The following is a 20,987-nucleotide window of genomic DNA, read 5'->3' on the forward strand; positions in this document are numbered from 1 at the left end:
TTAATTTACTTTTCATTTTGCAGTAGCAAGGAAAGAATATAGCCCCATTGAACTAAGTGCTGCAGAAGTGTGTGGTGATTCCTATTTATGTCCAAAATAGCAAAGTCCTTGGAATTTTTTGGAAAATGGTGAAACTTGATATCTTGCCAGTCTTGTAGCAAATTAAGACCTCCATATTCCATTAGATCAGTGTATGCATACACACATATGTGTCTGTTTAATAACATTTTGCTAACAAAAGAAGATTGGCTGTTGTCTTGGGGTTTGTATACACATAAAAATAGTTACATTTTGTTGGATATCAGTTAAATTTTCAACTGAAATGCAAAAACCTAAGAAATCAGTGCTTTTCTACTGCTCCAGCTCACAGGCATGTAAAATGTTAGTATAGGAATATAAGACAACAGTGATGGAGGGAAACCTTATTTTTTCCCTGCTCTCTTGCATCAGAGTGAAAGAGGATAGAAGTGAATGATACTTTAAAGAGACATTCTTTATATATGCTTTCTTTATTCTATTACATAATGGGCAAGCTTACATTTTGGTATTCAAAAGATATTAGGTTAAGTGACTGCTCAGGATCTGGAATGTGACAGAAAAAATATTTTAAGCCTAAGGATTAACGTTTATGTGAATAATATGTAGGAACTAGGAATGCTCAGGTTTTTTCCTTAATATGCTCTTTGTTTTCCATAGCGCATCCCCTCGAAAGCTTCTCATAACCTCCAAAATCTCTGCCCGTCCCTCTTTCCAATGTGAAACATCCCTACCCCTTCATAATCTTCCCTTACCTTCCTGCCTCCAACCTGTACTGATCCCCCTGAGACTGCTCTTACCATCCTGGATCCACTCTATCCATGCTGTAAAACTGAAGTGTGGGCCAGGGAACTGATTTTTGCCAAGACTGCTGCTGCAGTCTTGAACCATCTTTATAATTGAAGAACCAGGAGAACTCTTTCAATCCTTGACATCAGTCTGTAGTTTTATGACTATACCACAGCTTCATGGTTTCATTTTAGGGGTAAATTTTCCATTCTTATGCCACAAATCATTTTAATCTTTCCTTGCTGACCTTGTAAAATGCCCTCTCTGCATTGTTTACTCCTGTCGGGGTGTTACACAAGTGCTCTGGACAGTTTCAGTTGAGGTAATTAGCTTTTGCTTGCTGAGGTATCTGCTTCAGTTATTCTTCACTTTGCCAGTTAAACACAGGGGTATATTTCTAGGCCAGAATAAATGTCACATTCTGTGTTACAGAAAATTACGTTTCAGACTTCAGTTTTTAATTTAGAGGCACTGCTGCTAAATCCCATCAAAGCACCTTTACATGTGTAGTACCAGCAAAGCCACTCATGTAGTTGCCTAGTGAGCTAGCCCAGATGGAGAATAACCTAATAGAAAAATTATTTGGTGTAGTTTACTATTTACCTGCAGCAACAGCTCTACTTATATGACACAAAGGGGAACAAAGATGTGAGAACAGATCGTTAGGATTGAGACTATTTATGAACCAGCCTAGAATTGCACATGAGCTGGGACTGCACATGTTTCAGACAAAATGCAGGTGGAATAGCACACAAGGGAATAGTGATATCATCACTTCTGCCTGCCACCTTTCTACAAATTTATGAGTTTTATGGTTTAAGATTACTGCATATTATTAAGCTTTTAAATTGTTATAGGTAAATTTTTCTAAAACTGGAGTTTATTTTAAAAAAACTGCAAGTCTGAAGTGAGTACAGTGCTTAGTTTAAAATTAAAGTAAAAATTACTTATTGTTCAGGTAACTAATATTTTCTATTTAAAACAATAGTTTAACAACTTTAGAAAAGGGTATAGCTGCTTTCAAGAACAATGAGTAATATGTTCCTATTTTATTAGGCAGTTGTTTAAGAAGATAAACATTTTCATCCAGATTGAAAAAAAAAAAAAAGTCTTTAAAATTATGTAGATAATGTTTTAATTGACTTTCAGTTCAAGTCAGTATTACAAGACAATCTGTTAATTGAAAATAATCGCAAAGGCCTACTGTCATTGATACCTACTGAATCTGTCCTAACCTCTTTCACAATGATGATGAAGAAGGTAAATTTGGAATGTTTCTCTTAACAATTTTAATATTTTGCCTGCCTGATGTCACAGAAGTATTTTCACAATCCTTTCCCAGTATTTCCCAATGCTGGCTACTGTGTTTGTATATGCAATAGACATTGCCAAAGGCTTTTCTGATTGATTTCATTTTAAGAACTTAATGCTTTTGCAACAGCAAAAGTACCAAACAGCTTTTAAATCATTACTAGTAATTGTCTTCTGTAACTGCTGTATTTTCAGATCTTACAGTCACAAAACTGGCCACATCAGTTCCATGAATAAAATTATTTTCAAAATTTTTATGACTGGCTTCCAGGGCTTCATGCTGCTGAGATGTACTGTTCAAAAGAATCAGCCATTGGAGATTATTTTTTTTTTCAAATGTTGAAGATGTTTATGTGGCGATACATTCTGCATTTTATCATTCTTATTTGTTATAATAAGGCATGATTTTCCATTTGCAAAGCTAAGATATGACCTGGAATTTTTTGGATTTCAGAATCTACATAGAGTTGGCTTGTTTCAGCTTTAAAAGTTATAAAAAACAGGTTAAATCCTTCTGTGTTGAATGCTTGAATCTAGAATTAGTTAACTGAAGTTTTTTGTTTTTCTAGTGTTCCTGTTTTCTGAGTCTTGAATCTGTCATCCACAGGATTTTCTTACAATCAAACTTACTGTTAGTCAAGTGTTTTGTGCTAGATTTCCATAAAGCAATGTTAGGCATCTTAATTCTCTAATTTAATTCTCATTTTTTACTTCTCTTACCAAGCATGAAACCACCTTGGTAAGTGGAGTGAGAGCCTGCAGTTTGCTCTTAACTGCTGAGGTTATTGCTTCCAGCCTGATCTGTTGCAGGGGCAATTAAATCTGAAATACCGCCTTGTTTGTGTTGGGTTCCATTGCAGGGCACAACCTTAAGATGAGGCAAGTTATTCTTAAAAAGTGATTGTGGAATGGCAAATCCCCTTTCCATCTCAGAGAAGCAGAAGGTGCATGGGCATTTACATCAGTCAAACGAGCATTGCCAGCAAGTTGGGGGAGGCGATTATTTCCCTCTACACAGCCCTGGTGAGACACATCTGTAATGATGGTTCCAGTTCTGAGCCCCCAGTACAAGAAAGAGATAAACATATTTGAGTGAGTCCAGTGAAGGACTGCAAAGCTGGTGAAAAGCTTCAAGTGTCTTGCACGGAAGAGGACGCTCACGAGGGATCTTATGTATAAATACTTGAAGGGGGACAGGAGGGTAAAACAGATAAGGCAAAGTTCAGTGATGCCAGGTGACAGGACAAGAGGCAATAAGCACAAAATGAATTAAAGGAAATTCCACTTAAATGTAAGGAAAAGGTGTGGGGTTTGTTTTGTTTTGTGATGTTTTCTGTTTTGTTTATTGAGGGGGGGTATTGTGGTTTGGGGTTTTTTGTTTGTTTGTTTGTTTTTTGTTTTTTTAGAGTGGCAGTGGTCATACATTGAAACAGGTTGCCAAGAGAGGCTGTAGAGTCTCTGTCCTTGGAAATATTCAAAACCAAACTGGGCAATGTCCTGACCTACCTGTAGTAGTTGACCATGCTTGGATCAGGGGAGTTGAATAAGATGATCTCCAGAGCTCTATTCCAACTGCAACCATACTGTAATTGTGTAGAATTCAGTATCAGTAGGTGGGTATCTGTGTATGTGCATAGGTAGGCCATGTCAGGAAAACACTTCTTTTCCTGCTATTAACACTTACATGCTTGGAGAGCTGAGAGGTAGGACCATCTTTTAGCTGAAATTTGATGTTTAGCATTGCCAGCGATAGAGATGTGTTGTGGTTTGGGCCACAAAAAGAAATATATAAACAGGCAATGCACAGTGTAATTGCTCACCACCCGCTGACCAACACCCAGCCCGTTCCCGGCCAGCGACCCCCAGATACCAAGATCCCACAGTCGCAATCCCGGAAGCGAGAGAGAGAGAGAGAGAGAGAGAGAGAGAGCCCCTTCCCAACCCCCCTCCTCTATACAGTGAGCATGACGTGCCATGATACGGAATATTTCACGGGCCAGTTTGGGTCAGGTGCTGTGGCCGTGCTCCCTCCCTGCTCCCTGTGCCCTGGCGCACGGGCAGGACATGGGGAGTCGGGGAGTCCTTGAAGTCTCAGCAGCAGCTGAAAACATCAGTGTGCTGTCAGCATTCTTCCCATACCAAACCCAAAGCTAAATCCAAAACACAGCACTCGTCTAGTCCCTGAAAAGGAATATTAACTCTATTTCAGCCCAAACCAAGACAAGATGTCTACCTGAGTTATTCTAATTGTAAACAGCAGGAAAGTTAGCAGCATTCATGGATAAATACTCGTTAAGAATTAATTATTTTTGTATAATAAAGATTCCCCTTTTCCTCTCACTCCCAACATTAAGATCTCATCTACAATGATCCCTTTCTTGTATAGTTGTTTAGAATTTTTCCTTCTTTAACATCATATGATTGGGAAAAATTATTAGGTTTTATTTCAGAAATTCAGGAATTTGGTCTTTTTAAAGAATTGCACATTTCTAAAATCATCTGAAAATCTGCATGAGTAGTTTTATTATCTCTTATAAAGTAGTTCATATGTCAGTGGATTAATAAAATTACTTGCATGTTCAGAGCTTCTATTTGTTTAATTTTTTAAAAATTATCTTCTGGGGACATTTTACAGTTTCAGAAGATTTATAAGGCTGCATTTAATGGCAGTTTCTTTTACCTGCTCTGGAGCACGTGCCATGGTGATTTTAAGTGTGCTGTGCATGTTTGACAAGTTAGAAACTTAGCAATTCCCATCAGTGTTGAGTCGCACTGTCTCAGGCTCTGTTTTTGTTGGCTGGTATCCAGTACCATACTATAAAGTATGTTTACTTGACAGTAGAAAGTGGAGAACCACATTAACTACAAAGTTTAAAAAGGCTGGCTAAACACATGCAATATATATTAATAAAAGGCCACCCACCTTTAACCTTCCATACTTATAATTAGATTTGTGTTTTAAGAGTTACTGTAGCATTTTGAGCATTACATAACAGTATGTAAGAATCTCTTATTTAAATCAAACAACTTATTAGCAACCCTGTATTGGTTATTTTGGTTGCTTGTGTCAGGGATCATGGACATAATACATTATTATCAGAATTCTATTTTGTGCTTCAGAGTTTCCTGTAAAAAGATTGTTGTCCTCCTGTTGTCTCATAATAAGCAAGCCACGTTTATGTACCTCTAGGTAAATGTGAAGATATAATGTTGAATGTGTATCTATGTAGAAGGAGGATGTTTTACAGAGGAATGTTGTAAAGAATGGTTAGTTGATTCATGTAAAGTCATCTAAATTTTTCTTCCTAATCAAGAACACAAAACAGAAAAGCAGCTTAGAATACAGTCATCCATCTTGTAGTAAAATGAAGTGCTGATTCATGATGGCTGAATGAGCTTCAGAGTTCTTTCAGTATTTTTTATGTTGTGTGGCTCATAAAATTCAAAAAAATGGGGTCTGGACCAAATCAGAAATAGTATGGAACATGAAATGGGAAGTGATTCAGGAGTCACTAGAGCTGATACATAACCATTCTCTACCAATTTAGAGCATTCTCATCTCCCAAGTTACAGGACTATATTACAGTCTTAATTACGTTTTAGCTTTCCTGTATTTCTCTTGTTAAGACATCAGTGATTCCCATTTTGTGAATTTCATGTGCTGTATTACATAAACTAAAAAATATACGTATAGATACTTCAATGATAGATGGATCATAGTGGTTGAATATTGAATTCTCAATTCACTTTCAGAGGAGTCTGTTCCTGGCTTTTGAGAAAGAAATAGTAAGCTTGGGGGAGTAAAAGGGCTAGGAAAATGAACATTGTTCAGGGAAATACTGACAGGATGATACATCCTGCTAGCTCTGGATACATTTATTACATAGTTAACACAGACATTGTTAAGACCTGTCTTCAGTTTTATCCCTTTAGAGAGATATTATCCCTCAAAAATAGATACTTTCCCCCCCCCTCCCCCAGTTAGTCAGATGCACCTACAGGTTTTGTGTTTGTGTTAAGATGTATTGTCCTTCATGGCAGATTGTGCCCACTTCTTTCGCTCTCTTGAGTCAGAAGCTCGAGTCTTACAGAGCTTCTGTGCTGACCTGCTGAATCAGACTAAATACAGTAATCACGTGGAGATTCAAAGTCACATGGAGAACCACGCCGTGTGTATAAAAGAACAATACTTTTAATGTCTGAAAATCATTTTCTCTGCTGACTACTTGGGTGATAGAGCTGTGAGGCATTAGCTTCAAATACCAAGTTCTTATGGGTGTTGTGGGAAAGAAAGAACCAAGAGTGAAAATCAGCTAGTCTTCCGTTTCTGCAGTCAGCAAGTGAAAGGTCAGCACTGTGTGAGAAGGGAAAACCAGATAAAGTAAAGAACAGGGTGAAAGAATTAAAAATGCAAAATTCATGAAGGCCTGTGTTGCTATATCTGAAGCACTTAATTGTTCTCCTTCAAATGCCCCTTTAACTTTCCACTTCCATTATGCCCACAAAGATGTGGGGCAGTTAGCCTGTGGAAACCACTGGTTATCACACTGCCATCAATTTGTACTTCCTTCTCTGCCTATCTCCATGTGTTGTCACTCCTTTTACATTGTATTCTGTTCTGGAGAGGAGCTTTTATTCATTCACATATTCATTTATGTGCTTAAGCTTGTTCCTGCTAAGTATCACTGTGATCAACTATTTGACGATACGAATATTAATTCTAAGACCTAGGTGAATGACGAACTATCAATATGTTGCTTTATTTCAGAGTGTTGTGCGTTGCCTTTGGCATCCCAAGCTGAACCAGATCATGGTTGGTACAGGAAATGGTTTGGCCAAAGTGTACTATGATCCTGTCAAAAGCCAGAGGTACGTAATCATGATTAATGATTAAGAACACTATTTTTTTCTCAACTTTACCCTGATTCTGTGGTTCTGTGACTGTATTAAGAAATGAAAAAACCTGGTTTAGTAACATTTGTTTTGCAGAGTTTTACTTACTCAGTAACAGTAGAAAGAAAGAAAAAAAAAAAAAAACCACAAATGCGTTTGTTTCTGAAAAGTGACTCATTTTCCTCTGGGCTTTTCATGGTGCAGTATGTTGACAGTTCTACCTGAATTTACAAATGCTTTAGTTTTTAACTGCATGAAATCCACAGTAAGAATAACTAGCCTTTCAGCTGGTATCTTGGAGGTTGCTGATGTGGTCTTATTGAAAGGGTATTTATTGTATTTACTCACATTTTTTGATGTCCTTTTTTTTTCTGAAGTAAAAATCTTGTTTAGAAGCATCAAGTTAAACTTCAGTGTTTGTGAAGTAATACCTGAAGACCCAGTTTGAGAGGGTGCAAACCAAGGAAGCACTTTCCTATCTTTCTGTTGCTAGTCTTCTCCTGTACCCCCACCTATCACATGTGGATTTTGCCTGTACATCTAATGGAAAGGTGGTAGTGATTCATCAGAAGGTGACTTTGACAGCCTGGAATGAAAAGAAGAGGACTTAGCTAGTCTGTAAATACTTATTCCGCAATTTGCTTTTACTGTCTGGATTGGCTGGAGAACTGGGGCATGCTTCCTTCCTGTCAGCAGGGGGGAGCCGTACACTTCATCTACACTGAATAATATGTTCTTCCCCTACATGCGTTTATCTTTGTTTCATTGCCACCCAAAACCATACGGTATTACAGTTCGCCGTTTCTGGTTATTTACTGTGACCTGGACACTTGAATGTGAAGATGAACTCTGGTTTCCAATATCATCAGAAATAATTCACATTTTTCTGGTCTTTGTCAATTTAGAGAGCAAGAGAGTTGGTCATGATTATTCGGACACCTCTCCAGAGGGCAGCCTGAGTCTCTTAGGCACAGACCACAAAAGCCCTAACTCAGTTTTGTTCCCAGTTTGTTTTCTGGTTCTCATCATGTGGAGGAAAATACTACCAGTTTAAATCAGTTATGCTGCAGCCAGGCTTATGCAGTCTTTCCTGCTGCAGTGTTACAGACACCTGGTTAGATAACTGCCACCTCTACTGCTTAGGAAGAATAGAGTGCTAGGAGCAAATCATTGCCCATGTTTGGAGAGGAGCACTTTCAATGTGCACACTACAAGTATTGTGGACAAATGACACATGAAATGAATCTTCTACCCTTATTTCCACATATCATATAAACTGCTCTATAACAGAAACACTCATCTCTCTACCTTACTTCACATATGCGTGGACAGGCAAAGATACACACATTCATGAATATTTAAAGTGCTGTATAATTTTGTTGAGACTGTATCTTGAGTAAAAAATGCTTTCTGTTTGATACAAAGAGACCAACTGAACTGCTGTATGTTTCCTCCTAGGGGAGCAAAATTATGCGTGGTCAAAACAAAACGAAAAGAGAGACAAGCAGAGACTCTTACACAGGATTACATTATAACACGTAAGGAATTTAAACTTGTCTTTATAACATCATCCTTAGCTCTCTCAGGTTTGAAATTAATTGCAGATCATTTAGCTTAATATTTTCTCCTCTAAAAAGTTGCAGTCTTTCATTAAGAACCCTTGTTCTTAGAAATAGTTAAACTGCTTCTGTAGAGCAAGTAGTTGTTTGGCAGCAGGATAAAAAGAAACCTGGTAACCAGGCCCACATCAAGGCACTTTGGTTCTGGGTTCACATCTCAGGTACTTTCAGCCACAGCTGCCTCATACTTACCTCACTGCTGCAGATGTCCAACTCCAGATTTTGGGTAGCGTAGCAGTGGGTAAAGCAGCAGCTGGCAAAGATCAGGGATCTCCTTTGGGTGCTCTTCTCAATCTAGCCTTGACTATATCAGCACATAATCTATTATCTTAATACTTTGTGTGCCCTGTCATTAGTGTTTGTACTGTATAGAGCTTTTGTGATTTGTAAAGAACTTTCTGCTTAAAATCCAATGGAGCTTGTGTATTCAATGGCATTTATAAATGCTGTTCAAAGATTTAGGTCCCAATTATGCAATTCTTTGGAATTTTATCACTGAGTTTTTATCTCTTTAATTGTTTCTTCCACATCATTTGAAACTAAATAAGGATACTTCCATATAAAATAATGCAGAAAAGTGTAAGGATTTGCATTGAAAATTTTTGAGTTTGTTGCATATTTTGGAAACTTTCCAGAGATTAGATGTCTGTTTTAAGATTACAGATAGAACTGGAAAGAACTGAAGATCTCAGAATTCCTTTTGCAAAGTGAACTGACTCCTTTTTTCCCTCCCTCTCCTCTTTTTTTTTTTTTTTTTTTTGCTCCTTCCTTCCCACCCCCCTGCCTTTGGACTTCTAGCTGCTCTTTAATATCAGGATTGCCTGTAATGGCTATTTAAAATGTAGGAAGGTTGTTTTGAGGTAATAGGTGTTATTTTTAAGACACAAGAATACAGTTTGGGTTTCTCTTAGGCAACCTAAACTGCACAAATGGCAAAAGCTTGGATCTGTGTGTTAGTCCCCTCAGATGCTCTATGCAAACTGATTAAGCTTAGTGCTTGACAGCAAATTGTCCCAGGCATTTCATACTTCATGAAATCTGCAAAAATAAAACTTAAACATTTATTTCCAAAGATCTACTGCTGTGTCACCTGGCTGCGACTTCACTCAGCCTAATAAATTGAACAGGCTACTAGACATAAGCTGAAAAATCAAACTGCTAGGTCCCCAGATGCTGCCTTCCATTTTTTATTCAATATAGAGCCAGTGACCCTAAATTTAAAATTTATTTGGTTGGGTTTTGTCTTTGTTGGGTCTTTTGACCCCAACACAATTTCCCACCTTTTGAGAAACAGCAGTGATCAGCACACCTTAATGTGCAATCTAAACCTCACGACAAGAAAATGATGTCCCTTAACATGGTGTTTCCCTGTTGCTGACAAATGTGTCTCTTGTCTGAGCAGACCAAAACCATTACTGTGATTTAAGATACTGTAGCAGGTTTATGAGGAAATAGAAGATTTAAATCCTGAGAATTTAGCCATATTGTCTCAGTTACAGGTATTCTTCCAATCTTGATTAATCTCACAGTTTAAGAAGGAACATGACTGTGACTTCATATGGAGAAACATCACATTTTGGGTCATTGAGGGGATTCTGGCCCTCACTGTTTCAGATCCAAGAATGCATCTAGGGTTTTGTCACGCTGTTAGAGTATTAGAAAGCTGTAGAAACGTGGAAAGTTCAGAAAAGAGCAGTGGGTTGGTCAAAATGCTAATGTTGAGAACTCAGTGAAAGAGGAATAAATTAAATATGCATAAGCTGTGCAAACAGTATTTCAGATGAAAGGCCCCTGCCCAAAGGAACCCTGAAAATATGGGTGCTTTCACCTTTGAAAAATTCAGCAGAAAGAAGCCCTCTAAAATACACCTCAGTAAACCACTGCTTGGTTACAAAGGAAATGGGAGGCTGCCTCTGACACCTCTTCCATTGCAAGAAAGAATCCCAGTCTTTGTAATTAAAACCTTGAAAATAATATGGAATTTCTAACTTTTTCTCCAAACTGTGATCCTTCAGCCCATGCACTTCCGATGTTCCGTGAACCACGACAACGAAGCACCAGGAAACAACTGGAGAAGGATAGGCTGGACCCCATGAAGTCTCACAAACCTGAACCTCCAGTAGCAGGACCAGGTAATCTAGGCATAATCATTTCAGACTGTCATATGCCAAAGGGACTGTCATGCTGGGGTTCTACACTCATTCAGATTTGTATTTTAACTTTTTAGGATGGCGACTACTATATATGTGTGGGCAGAGTACAGCACTGTAAGACGTTGGTCTTTGATTGGAGTGTTTGCCTGGAATAAATTAATAATCACAATGACTTACTCCAAGTTATATAATTAGTAAAACACATGAGTGCAGCTCTAAATTAGACTCTTCTTATAGTATTAAATAACTTATTTGTATCAGATCACTGTTACAGACACAGTAGAATATCTCTCTCATTATTTCTTAAATATTTTTCTCTAAAATACTGTCCTTTTCTTTTTTTTTTGCTACAGGTCGTGGTGGGCGTGTTGGAACTCATGGAGGTACCTTGTCATCATATATAGTCAAGAATATTGCACTGGATAAGACAGATGATAGCAACCCTCGAGAGGCTATTTTACGTCATGCAAAGGAAGCGGAGGAGAATCCATACTGGGTTGCTCCAGCATATGCTAAGTAAGGAAACAATGAAATATACAAGTACTATTTCTGGAGGCCAGTGGGAGTTTGGTAAAAATAGAAGACACACATTTTTCATGGTATATTTTGCCTTTTCTGGATTGCTGCCATGAATATGTAAACCAAGAAAATGCCATACTCTTTTATGAAGAGAAGTTTCCAGGAGTTTAAGTTGTTGAAATATGACATTTCCAGTTTTAAAATGTACATATCTGTGCTCAAAAATTATTTTAAAGCTTTCTAAGTTAATTAGAATTTAGAATCTTCTCCAAATCAATGCCTGAAATTGAAGTATACCTTTTGATAAGGTACTGTCCCATTGACAGACTGGAATGGTAAGTTTTCCAGTATAACCTGTGGTTCTGACACTTAGGTTAAGCCTTCAAAATATTTACTTAGTGTTATAACAGCATATTTTAGTAGATTTCCCAGATGTCACAAGTTTTTATTTTAATTTTTCCTACTTACGGACCTGATACCTGCTTGAATTAACTTAGTGTTGAAGGTGTAACAGTATTACAAATTGCACTGATAAAATCTCCTACCAAAAATTCAGCGTAAAGAACAAAAGTGTTCAGTTGTTGTTATATAAATTAAATACCCTCATCAAGATTATGGTAGTAAGATCTTGGTAATCCCACAGATGGTAACTTGCTTAGTTTAAATTGTATGTGTGAGTGTGGTATTTGTGTATATGTGTCACAATGAAAATTGTGCAGTATGCTTCTAGAATGCTTTCTACCAAAGTTCTTTTTTCCTCAAAATAAATACAATTCAAACCATTAAATAAATACATTCGCAATAGTACTAAAATAAATACTAAATAAATGCATTTCATACTAATGAACAGAAACTACCACTTTAAAAATTACTAAAATTTTCACATTTTGTTATTACTATTGATGTTTTTGTCCCACAAAATATTCTATCTAGTATAAGTAGTATTTTCAGAATTCATAAGGAAGAGGTTTTTGAGGAGATGAAATAGTCTGCACAGAACAGTCTTCCAGAAACAAACTTTTTTTTTTGTTGTTTGCAGCCCAGTGTTTTATCTCCTAGTCTTTACGTTCATTAGTACTACACCAACTGAACTTTCTTTATTAGTGTTTAGCTCTTTAGTGAAACAATCACCACCTCTTTCCAGAAACTCAAAATATATTAAAAATAGCTGCATCTAGTGGTGACACTTGTTTTCTGACTTGACGCATGTGTTCACAAGGATAATTGAATAACTGTTCCAAAGCAGCTTGAGAACATCAGTGACCCAGCCTGGCTTTGACTGGGTAATTAATAAGCATGGCATACTGGTAATTCATAAGTATGGCATTTGATGTTGCACTTCAAGTCAATACAGGATCAGCCGTGGTAACAAAGAAGGAATATTTGAAAGCCTGATTCTGTAATAGTGGTAATGAATATTAATTGTTTGAGACTTCATGTTTACTAGAGGTGAAATACACTTTGACTGTGTAGGCACCTGGTTTTATTTGAGATATGCAACTATCCATTCTCAAAACTAAATACAATCACACATTCCATCAGGTAGATAGATACCTCAGTATATTTTTGGCTCAGTAACTTAATTGATTGTATATTAAGTTTCATCCCTGACACCTGCAATGTAGTAGACGTGAAAGTTTTAAAACATAGCTGCATTATAGAAGGCTTACTGTGTCAGGTGGGCAGATCTCATTACAGTTTCTTGTTAAAGATGTAGCTGCAAGGGAAGAAGAGAGCTGGCTGAGAAGTGAGGAGGATGCAAGTCCAGACTGCTATTAACTTACACACCAGACGGTGATATGTACGTGGGGGAGTTGGACTGCAGCCAACAGCATGCTGCCTTGATGGTTTTGTCAGCTGATAAATCTCATGCCAGTGAAACTGCAGTTGTCCTTGCTTTAAAAGCTTGACTTTAAGATGTATTCGATGCAAAAAACCCCATTATTATTATAATTATTATAATTATTATTATTGGCTAAGACACTGAAATGCAAAATCTTTCTTTATAATTATGTTCTTAATTTTCAGAAATGAAGGTGTATATTAATAGCTGCAGACCAATGGCAGTCATAGGTTTCGTTAGCTGCTTGCCTGTACAGACAGATACTATAGAAAACTGTGTTAGTTATATCCTATATCTGACTTTACAGGGTATGTATGTTTACCCTGTATATAAAGCATCTTGTAGATGTTCTTACGGATCCATATTTAATAAAATATGCAAAGTACAAGTAAATGATAGAAATTATCATGTAATATTGGATTATAAGAGTGTCCCTGGTGGCCCTGTTAAAATCACGAGTGCAAAATAATGAGCAGTGTACCAACCTAGGGAAACTGGTTCCTTAGGTATAGCGTAAGATATACTATATAGTTAGGCAAGATGATAGTCTGATACCTACTTAAAATTACATACTGTCTTGAGACCTAAAAAACATATATCCAGCATGTTTCATTTTTTAAAATAGTGTTTATTCTTTTTACTACTTTATTTCTCTACTGTCATTTTTTCCACGTTTCTTGTAGTGAATTTTCACTTAAGTATGGTATAAAACTATCCATTTAATATATCTCTTGTTTGACAAGGCTTTTGTTTTTGTGTTTTGTGTAACAGAAGTTTATTTACTTATAGTTTTATTCTCCTTATGAAAATGTCTAAGGAAACTACAGTTACTTAATTTTCTTCAGTGATGCTTATTAAATAATTCTAAACTGAGACTAAGAAATGCTCTTTTTCAAAAGAGTTTTCATTACTCTGGTTGTGATGACTGGATTAGATTTTGTCTGGTCCTGATTGGTACTGGTTAGGTCATTCTAAATCAGATAACTGATTTAACGGTTTTTAAATTGTATTTTCACTTCAGTAATTCTTAGAAGAAACACCTGCAACATGACTTTTGCTGTTCTTTTATACATTGTATGTAAAAATACTTCCTTTCTTTTGGAGTTAAAGGTGCCTAACTTATTCTTGAAGCCACATGGTCATTTGCACTATTTATCACTTTAAAATTTTTTTGAGCTTGTTATCATTAACCTGACCTTTCTATTTCTCCAAAAATTGAGCTAGAAATGGAGGGGGAAGTATGTAAGAGGCAAAAAGATCAGTGAAAAAACAGATGCTGCTGAAAAGGGGTGTGATAAGAAGGACATGCTGAATTGCATGACGACATGTCACAGAAGCTCAATGTGAATAAAGTGTCTGAAAAGATGTGATCAACACAGCAGAAAAGTCATAATAGATGAGGTTAAAAAAAAGATCTTCAGATTTTTCAGGAAAAAGCTTGTTAGAGACCTTGGCAACAGCCATTCTAGTGGAGTGAAAGGAAAGGAAGGACAGATTGAAGATTTCAAGCAAGTAAAGAACTACAGGAAAAGAACTTGAGGCATCAGTTGTAAATGTTTGAAAATTACATTCTTTGTGAGCTGTTTGTTTTAACACAGCTGTACAGAGATACTATAATGACTTCAGATGTCCCTCTAAACGATCAGCAGGAATTACTAAGCATTGTAGCTGAGGGCCTAATCAGGTCCAGATGTAGCTCTCTTCTGTACCATAGGGAAGGTGAGCATGACATTTCCCTCCCCACCAAGACAGTCCAGAGTTCTTAGAATATACCATTCAGTTCGGTGATGTTGCCCCTGTTTTTCTGTTTTGCCTGTGACAAGCAGCAATGACAAAAGGAATGACTGGAAGGAACAGTTGATAGCAGTGATGTATTCACAGAACTTTTTGTCAATAGCAGTACCAGTGTGTGAAGTGTTGGTCATGTTGTGGCTCTACGATCTTCAGTTGAAGGAGCAGGACTGAACAGAATGCTTTCTAACATTGATTTTGTTGAAACATGTTGGTATATTTAAGTTGAATCTTTTTTGGAAATAGGCAATTTTTAGAGGGAAGCCCCTGAGATGCAGAGAAGAGTCAGGCTGGTTGGTGGGGCAGGGAATACAAAGTGTCCTGATGCTGCAAATCTTCACTTTTCAGTCTGGAAATAGCCTTTATTACATTATTCTGGTTTCCAAGTATGCTTGAAAGTCTTTTTGCTTTGTTTCAGTGCAATATAAACACAAATTTCAAAAGTTACTGCAACATGAGTCAGATGCTGTAATATGCAGTTGTTATCTCCAGCTGGTTAAGCTATAGCAGTATTTTTTTAGCTGATCGTCTTTGAACCTTAGATGTCAGTGAGCTACTTTTATTGGATCCCTGAAAGGTAACTAAGAACAACAACCCATAACCAGAGGAATTATGGTGACTCTAAAGCAGTCTGCATGGCCCCTGGAAATTTTTTAGGGGTCTGCATATCTGAATATATTGAAAACGACTGGAATAGAGAAGCATGCAGTATGTATAAATCATGTTAATTTATTTTCCCATTGATGTTTGCAGCCTGTTAGTGTAACCCACAATAAAAATGCATTTGTCAGCATATGAGATACTGGTTTCAGCTGACAATCAAGTGAAAACACAGGATCGTAGAATAATTTAGGTAGAAGAGGACCTCTAGAGGTCATCTAGTCCAACTTCCTGCTTAAAGCATGTTCACTTAGGTCAGGTTGCTTAGATCCAATTAGATTCAGGTTGATCAGGAACTTGCCCAGCCAAGTTTGAGTGTCCTCAAGGATGGAGATTCCACAACACCTCTCCAAGCAGCCTGTTCCAGCAGTCTGCTTGGCAGGCACAGTATGCCCTTGATAAATCCATGCGGGCTGTTTTCTACCACCTTCTTGTCCGCCATGTGCCTGAAAATGCCTTCCACAGGGATTTGTTTCTCTTGGCTAAGGCACTCCCTGCTTCCTCTGGCTGTGTTCTTCCTTTTTGGGGTTCGGGGTTTATCTCAGTCAGGAGATGCCTGTGCATCCATAGTAGGCTTCTGCCAGACTTCACTTTCTGCACACGGGATGGAATGTGTTTGGAGGAGATTGTCCTCAAAGATCATCCAGCTCTTCTGGACCCCTTTGCCCTCCATGGCAGTCTCTAACAAACTGAAATCAGCCCCCAAAGTCAAGGATAAATAAAATTGAGAAAGTTGATGGGGGAAAAAGAACACAGCTTTCCACATGTATTAATTAGCCCTCTGAAATAAAAATATTTTGAAGTAATAAACCTATTTTGATAATTTTTTAACAAATATTAATCATGCAGCAAACTCCTACTACACTAGCAATCTCTAGTGCAGTTACTAAGCAGAACAATTTGTGTTTAAATGATCACTGCTGATAATGCTATAACAAAACCAGTGTTTTGTATGCTTGTGTCTTTAAAATGGTCAGGCATATGAATCACCCTAGGTGCCCCAGTTACTGCTGTGTAGCTTGCGGAGGTGGAACAGTTTACATTTCAGCTGAGCTGAGGCTACAGCCATTTCATGGTAATTTTAAAAAACGAGATAGCAAGCAGACTTTATTTCCTCTGAATATTTTTGCTTTAGCTGGTTACTGCTAGATTATGCTACGGGGTTTTTTAATTTTCTTCTCCCACCCCAGCTTTACTAGACTCAGTAGCATGCTTACATTAGCTGAAGTCTGTAACTTTTTTCTGTGTTACTCCTGGAAGATACATAGGTTCTGCTGCTTGTTTCACAAATTAAGTCATTCTTCTTGGTTGGAAGTTTCTAACCACAGTTATGACAGTTGCAGGTTTTGTGGTCAGAAACGGTAAGTTTACACTTGATCAGTTGTGCTTTACTAACAAGCATTTCAGTACTGATCCAATGTGATCCTATGGGCATTTAGATAACTTGCTTCTATTTTGATGAAAGAAAGGTACACTATTAAAGTGGGCCAAATAAACTTCCATCAGTATGTTTTGGAAAAAGATAAAAATATTCCATACATTCCACCTCTTCAGCAGCTGACAAAATCCAGTATTTTGGACAATAAAGCCATCATCCCTGGTGTCTGTTTTGGATTGAATGTTGGCTTTTTTTTTTTTTTTTTTTTTTTTTTTAATCCTCCTTCAGTGATTGGTTAAGTAGAGTATGTGTAACTTTTCTAATTAAAGGTACAAGGTCTGCTTATGTGTAATGAAATGCACAGAGACCATGTGCTGATAGAGTCCTGCAGTAGGACCATCTCTGGAAGATCTTATTATACTCCTTACCTCCATGGCAAGTTTGGAGGATGGAAGAGAAGGGAGGCTGCTAGAAAGATCCTATATATAAGGGAAGTTGTCTTAGACTAGTTTTGGTGACTTTAAATCAGTTTTGTGCCACATACTTAACAAGTGGACAGTCATGCTCTTTAACAGCTGATGGCTTGCTCTTACTCTTCAAAGTCAGTGGCAATATTGAATTATGCCTATTGTGTTAAATTAGGCAGATGCAATTTTGTTAAGGTTTATGCATTTTGTAAAGTTTGCCAAATAGCAGTTGTTACAATAATAGTGCTTCCCATCTTAGACTGCTGTAAAAACATTAGTTAGTACATTAATGAAATGTTGACTGCCTTGGCTGCATTTTATACTTTGTTGCGTCTGTTGTAATCAGAAATTGAGCACAGCCAGCATCAGAAATCTAGTAGTTTCAGCTCTGCAGTAATTGTGCTGAGAATTAGGTTGGAAAGAGAGGGACCATGCAGTGATTAAAGTGTAAAACAGGGGAACTGAATATCCAAACAGTTTATTGAAATGCTACTTGATACTGTGTTCGTTTAAAAAGTAATCAATAATTATTTTTCTAAAGTTTAAGTGTTATTTAAAATACAAGTAAACAATGGAGGAATAGATACCATCAAGCTTGACTGCAGGATACACTGTGTTCTCATATGAAGATCGTGAGGTTTTTTTATGTTATGGTAGCGCTGGATACAGTCTCTGGAGGAGAGGCTGTTTTTTTTATGCATAGGCTAAGCCAGAAACCTGGCTTAGCTGCTCTGTTTTCACTTACTGGCTGCTGTCATACTACAGTGTATCAAAATGAAGGTTTCTTAGGTTTTAAAATCATGGAATGAGAAGACCTGTGGCTCCATTTTTCTAGCACTGCGTTAAATTGATTTGTTTTTCTCTTCTATCTTAATTTTATTCATGGAATACACAGACAATGATTGCAAGCTGATGAGGAAATAATACTTGCAAAAGATGTGTGTTTGTTATGCTTGCTCTTTTCCCAAAAGCTTCAAGTTTATTCAGTTTTTAGAAGGTTAGTTGATAGGTTTGTGTTGAAAATGAAAAATAGGCAAGTCTAGTATGCCTCTTTTTTTTAGTATAGAAACTATGTCATTTGTGTAGTGTGTGTCTAATATAGTTTCTGATAAAGAATTGTAGACTGAACATTATTTTAATCTTTTTAATGTTTTCTAGAACACAGCCCAAAACTGTTTTTGCAGAAGTGGAACCAGAAGATGATGAAACAGACAAGCCAGAGTGGAAAAAACGTAAAATTTAAAAAATCTGGTTTAAAGAATATTTTTAGAGCATTTGAAACAAAGTGCAGCATTTATTTCTTTATTTTGGGTAGGGAATCAAAATTTGAAAGCAAAAATTAGTTCAGTTCATAAAACTTGTTGCCGTATGTTAAGGAAGTATACCAAAGCAGCTTCACACAGATGATAAACACGAACAAACTTTAATTTGTAATCAAATCCAAAGACCCGAAACCAACAAGACCATGGGGATAACCAAAACAACGCTCCAATAACATTTAACAAACTATAGGTTCAGTGTACCAGTTGGGGAAGTTATTTACTACACAGTGACACAGAATAACGACGACACATGAGTGCTGACTCCAGAGTGCGCAGACACTCACTCACTGAAGGGGAAATGTCTGACTGAAGGGTTCCCAGAAGATAAAATCGCTCACACAGGAGGGCAGGGGCTTGCTCAAGGATATCCAGAAGAAGTATTCACTCACCAAGGGTGGAGGGGAGGGCACTCAATCCTGGGAAGTTTCCTTGGGCAGCATCCCAGTCCCAAAAGGAGTGCTCCCGATGACAGACTAACTGCTCCAAGAAGAACCACTCAAAGGGGAGCTCAGGCGGGGGCTCCATTTTACAGCCTGGTCAGATCTGAGCTGCGGTCATGCATGGCCAGTGTTCCAGAAACTTCCCTCGACCGAAGCGTTTTGTTGTCTGAGGGCCTTTTCTGCCGACCAGGGCCCCGCCTGCCCCCGCGGGGGGATGGAGTGTACCTGACAGCAGCCGCGGTGTGCCGCCAGAGGCACGAGGGCAAGGGCGCGAGGGAGCTGGCGACCGCCATGTCGGAGGCCCGAGCCCCTGCTCCGGCGCACGGTGCAGAAAGGGATTGATGCATTACACTGGACTGTAACCCCACACCTGAATTTTGTAACGAGGAATGAATTATATTGTGCAAAGAACTCCGCTCAATGTCAGTTATCTAGCTTCACGATTTCAGTGAAAAATATTTCTTTATAAATAGAACTCCAGTGAATTCATTATATCACTAAATGTTTTTTAATTACTGCCAACTTTACAAATGCTTTGTCGTGACAGTGTCTGATGATTTTAAGTATATAAATAAAATAATACAGTTTCTCAGACTCATTTTTATTGCTTTCTAGTTAAGATCTCACAAATTACCCCCTTTGTTACAAGTGTAACAAAGTTTACACTTTTATTTAGATTAATTATTGTGAAATAATCCAGTTTAGTTCATTTCTGTGTTCACATAAGTTCCAATTTAGTTCACCTTTCTGTGTGAATTTTAGAAAACATTTTCCAGTGTCTATCCCTATTTGAATTATGTTGCTTTTAAGTATGTGTAGTATCTCATGCTATTGTATTCATAAGTGTTAGGATAGAGCAGAGCTGTGTATTTATTACTAGGCCTTTGTATTTATTGACTTTGTATGACTGAATTATGTATATCTTGCCTCACACTCTCTGAAGACTGATACTATCCTTTATAAATTGGTTGCATAAATATTGGCAGTTTTCATTGTTTAACACAAATTGCAGCTCTGAATGCTATAAACTGAAGGACTAAAACTAATGTCCTTTAGAGAAGGAGAACGGAACCAAGGTTAGTTTTAGGCATTTATATTGTGATTATAATAATACACAGTATGCTAAGTATTGTGATTATAATAACATACAGCAAGCACTCTGCATTTCTACTAAGAGTAATAGACATCATAAACAATCAGGCTTTCTTAATTATGAATAGATTCTGAAGGCATATTTTAAGGCTATATTTAGTAAAGCACTTAAATCACCTTTCTAACCTCAAGTGTGTGGTCCTGATAGTCAACAGAGCTTACAGGGGGTTTTTTAAGCATTGTTCTGCATCACTGTTTTCATGATTTCTTTTTCTAAGCTTATCTTTCTTTTTTTCAATTACCTTTTTTATACTTTAGGGAAAAGTAAGCCTGACTTCAAATGGTGTAAGTGAGCACTGGCATAACATTCACATGACAAAATATTTCCACTGCTTTCACTCAGTGTAGTCTTTTCATGGGAGTGGAACCTCACTAAATAATCCACAACTTGTCTTTGTCCCTTGTAAAAATATTTTAGTGCATACTTATGTAGAATAGCAAATCAATGCTTAATTTACAATTGCACCTATAATATGTAGAATGTGGATGGTAAATGGAAGAGAAAAAGAAATACCAGATGAAAAGCAACGGTTGTTCAGACCTGCTAAAGACCTCCCTGTGCAGTGTCCCTCTCAGCAAATAAACATTAAATGGCATTGTTTCATTTAAGGCTA

General features: G+C 37.4%; 1 protein-coding gene across 1 annotated transcript in view; it reads left to right on the forward strand.

Moving 5' to 3' along the window:
• The window catches only part of WDR70 (WD repeat domain 70), a 138,663-nt gene extending 117,676 nt beyond the window's left edge, over nt 1–20,987 (forward strand). The window contains exons 14-18 of the mRNA XM_042804798.1: nt 6,905–7,005; nt 8,488–8,567; nt 10,664–10,780; nt 11,155–11,317; nt 18,618–20,987. Coding sequence (XP_042660732.1) covers nt 6,905–7,005; nt 8,488–8,567; nt 10,664–10,780; nt 11,155–11,317; nt 18,618–18,702 — 546 coding nt within the window. The 3' untranslated portion in view covers nt 18,703–20,987. The remainder of the gene's footprint in view (nt 1–6,904; nt 7,006–8,487; nt 8,568–10,663; nt 10,781–11,154; nt 11,318–18,617) is intronic.

This window comes from Tyto alba, unplaced genomic scaffold (genome assembly GCF_018691265.1).
Source record: "Tyto alba isolate M040663 unplaced genomic scaffold, T.alba_DEE_v4.0 Super-Scaffold_42, whole genome shotgun sequence".
In the NCBI taxonomy this organism is placed as follows: Eukaryota; Metazoa; Chordata; class Aves; order Strigiformes; family Tytonidae; genus Tyto; species Tyto alba.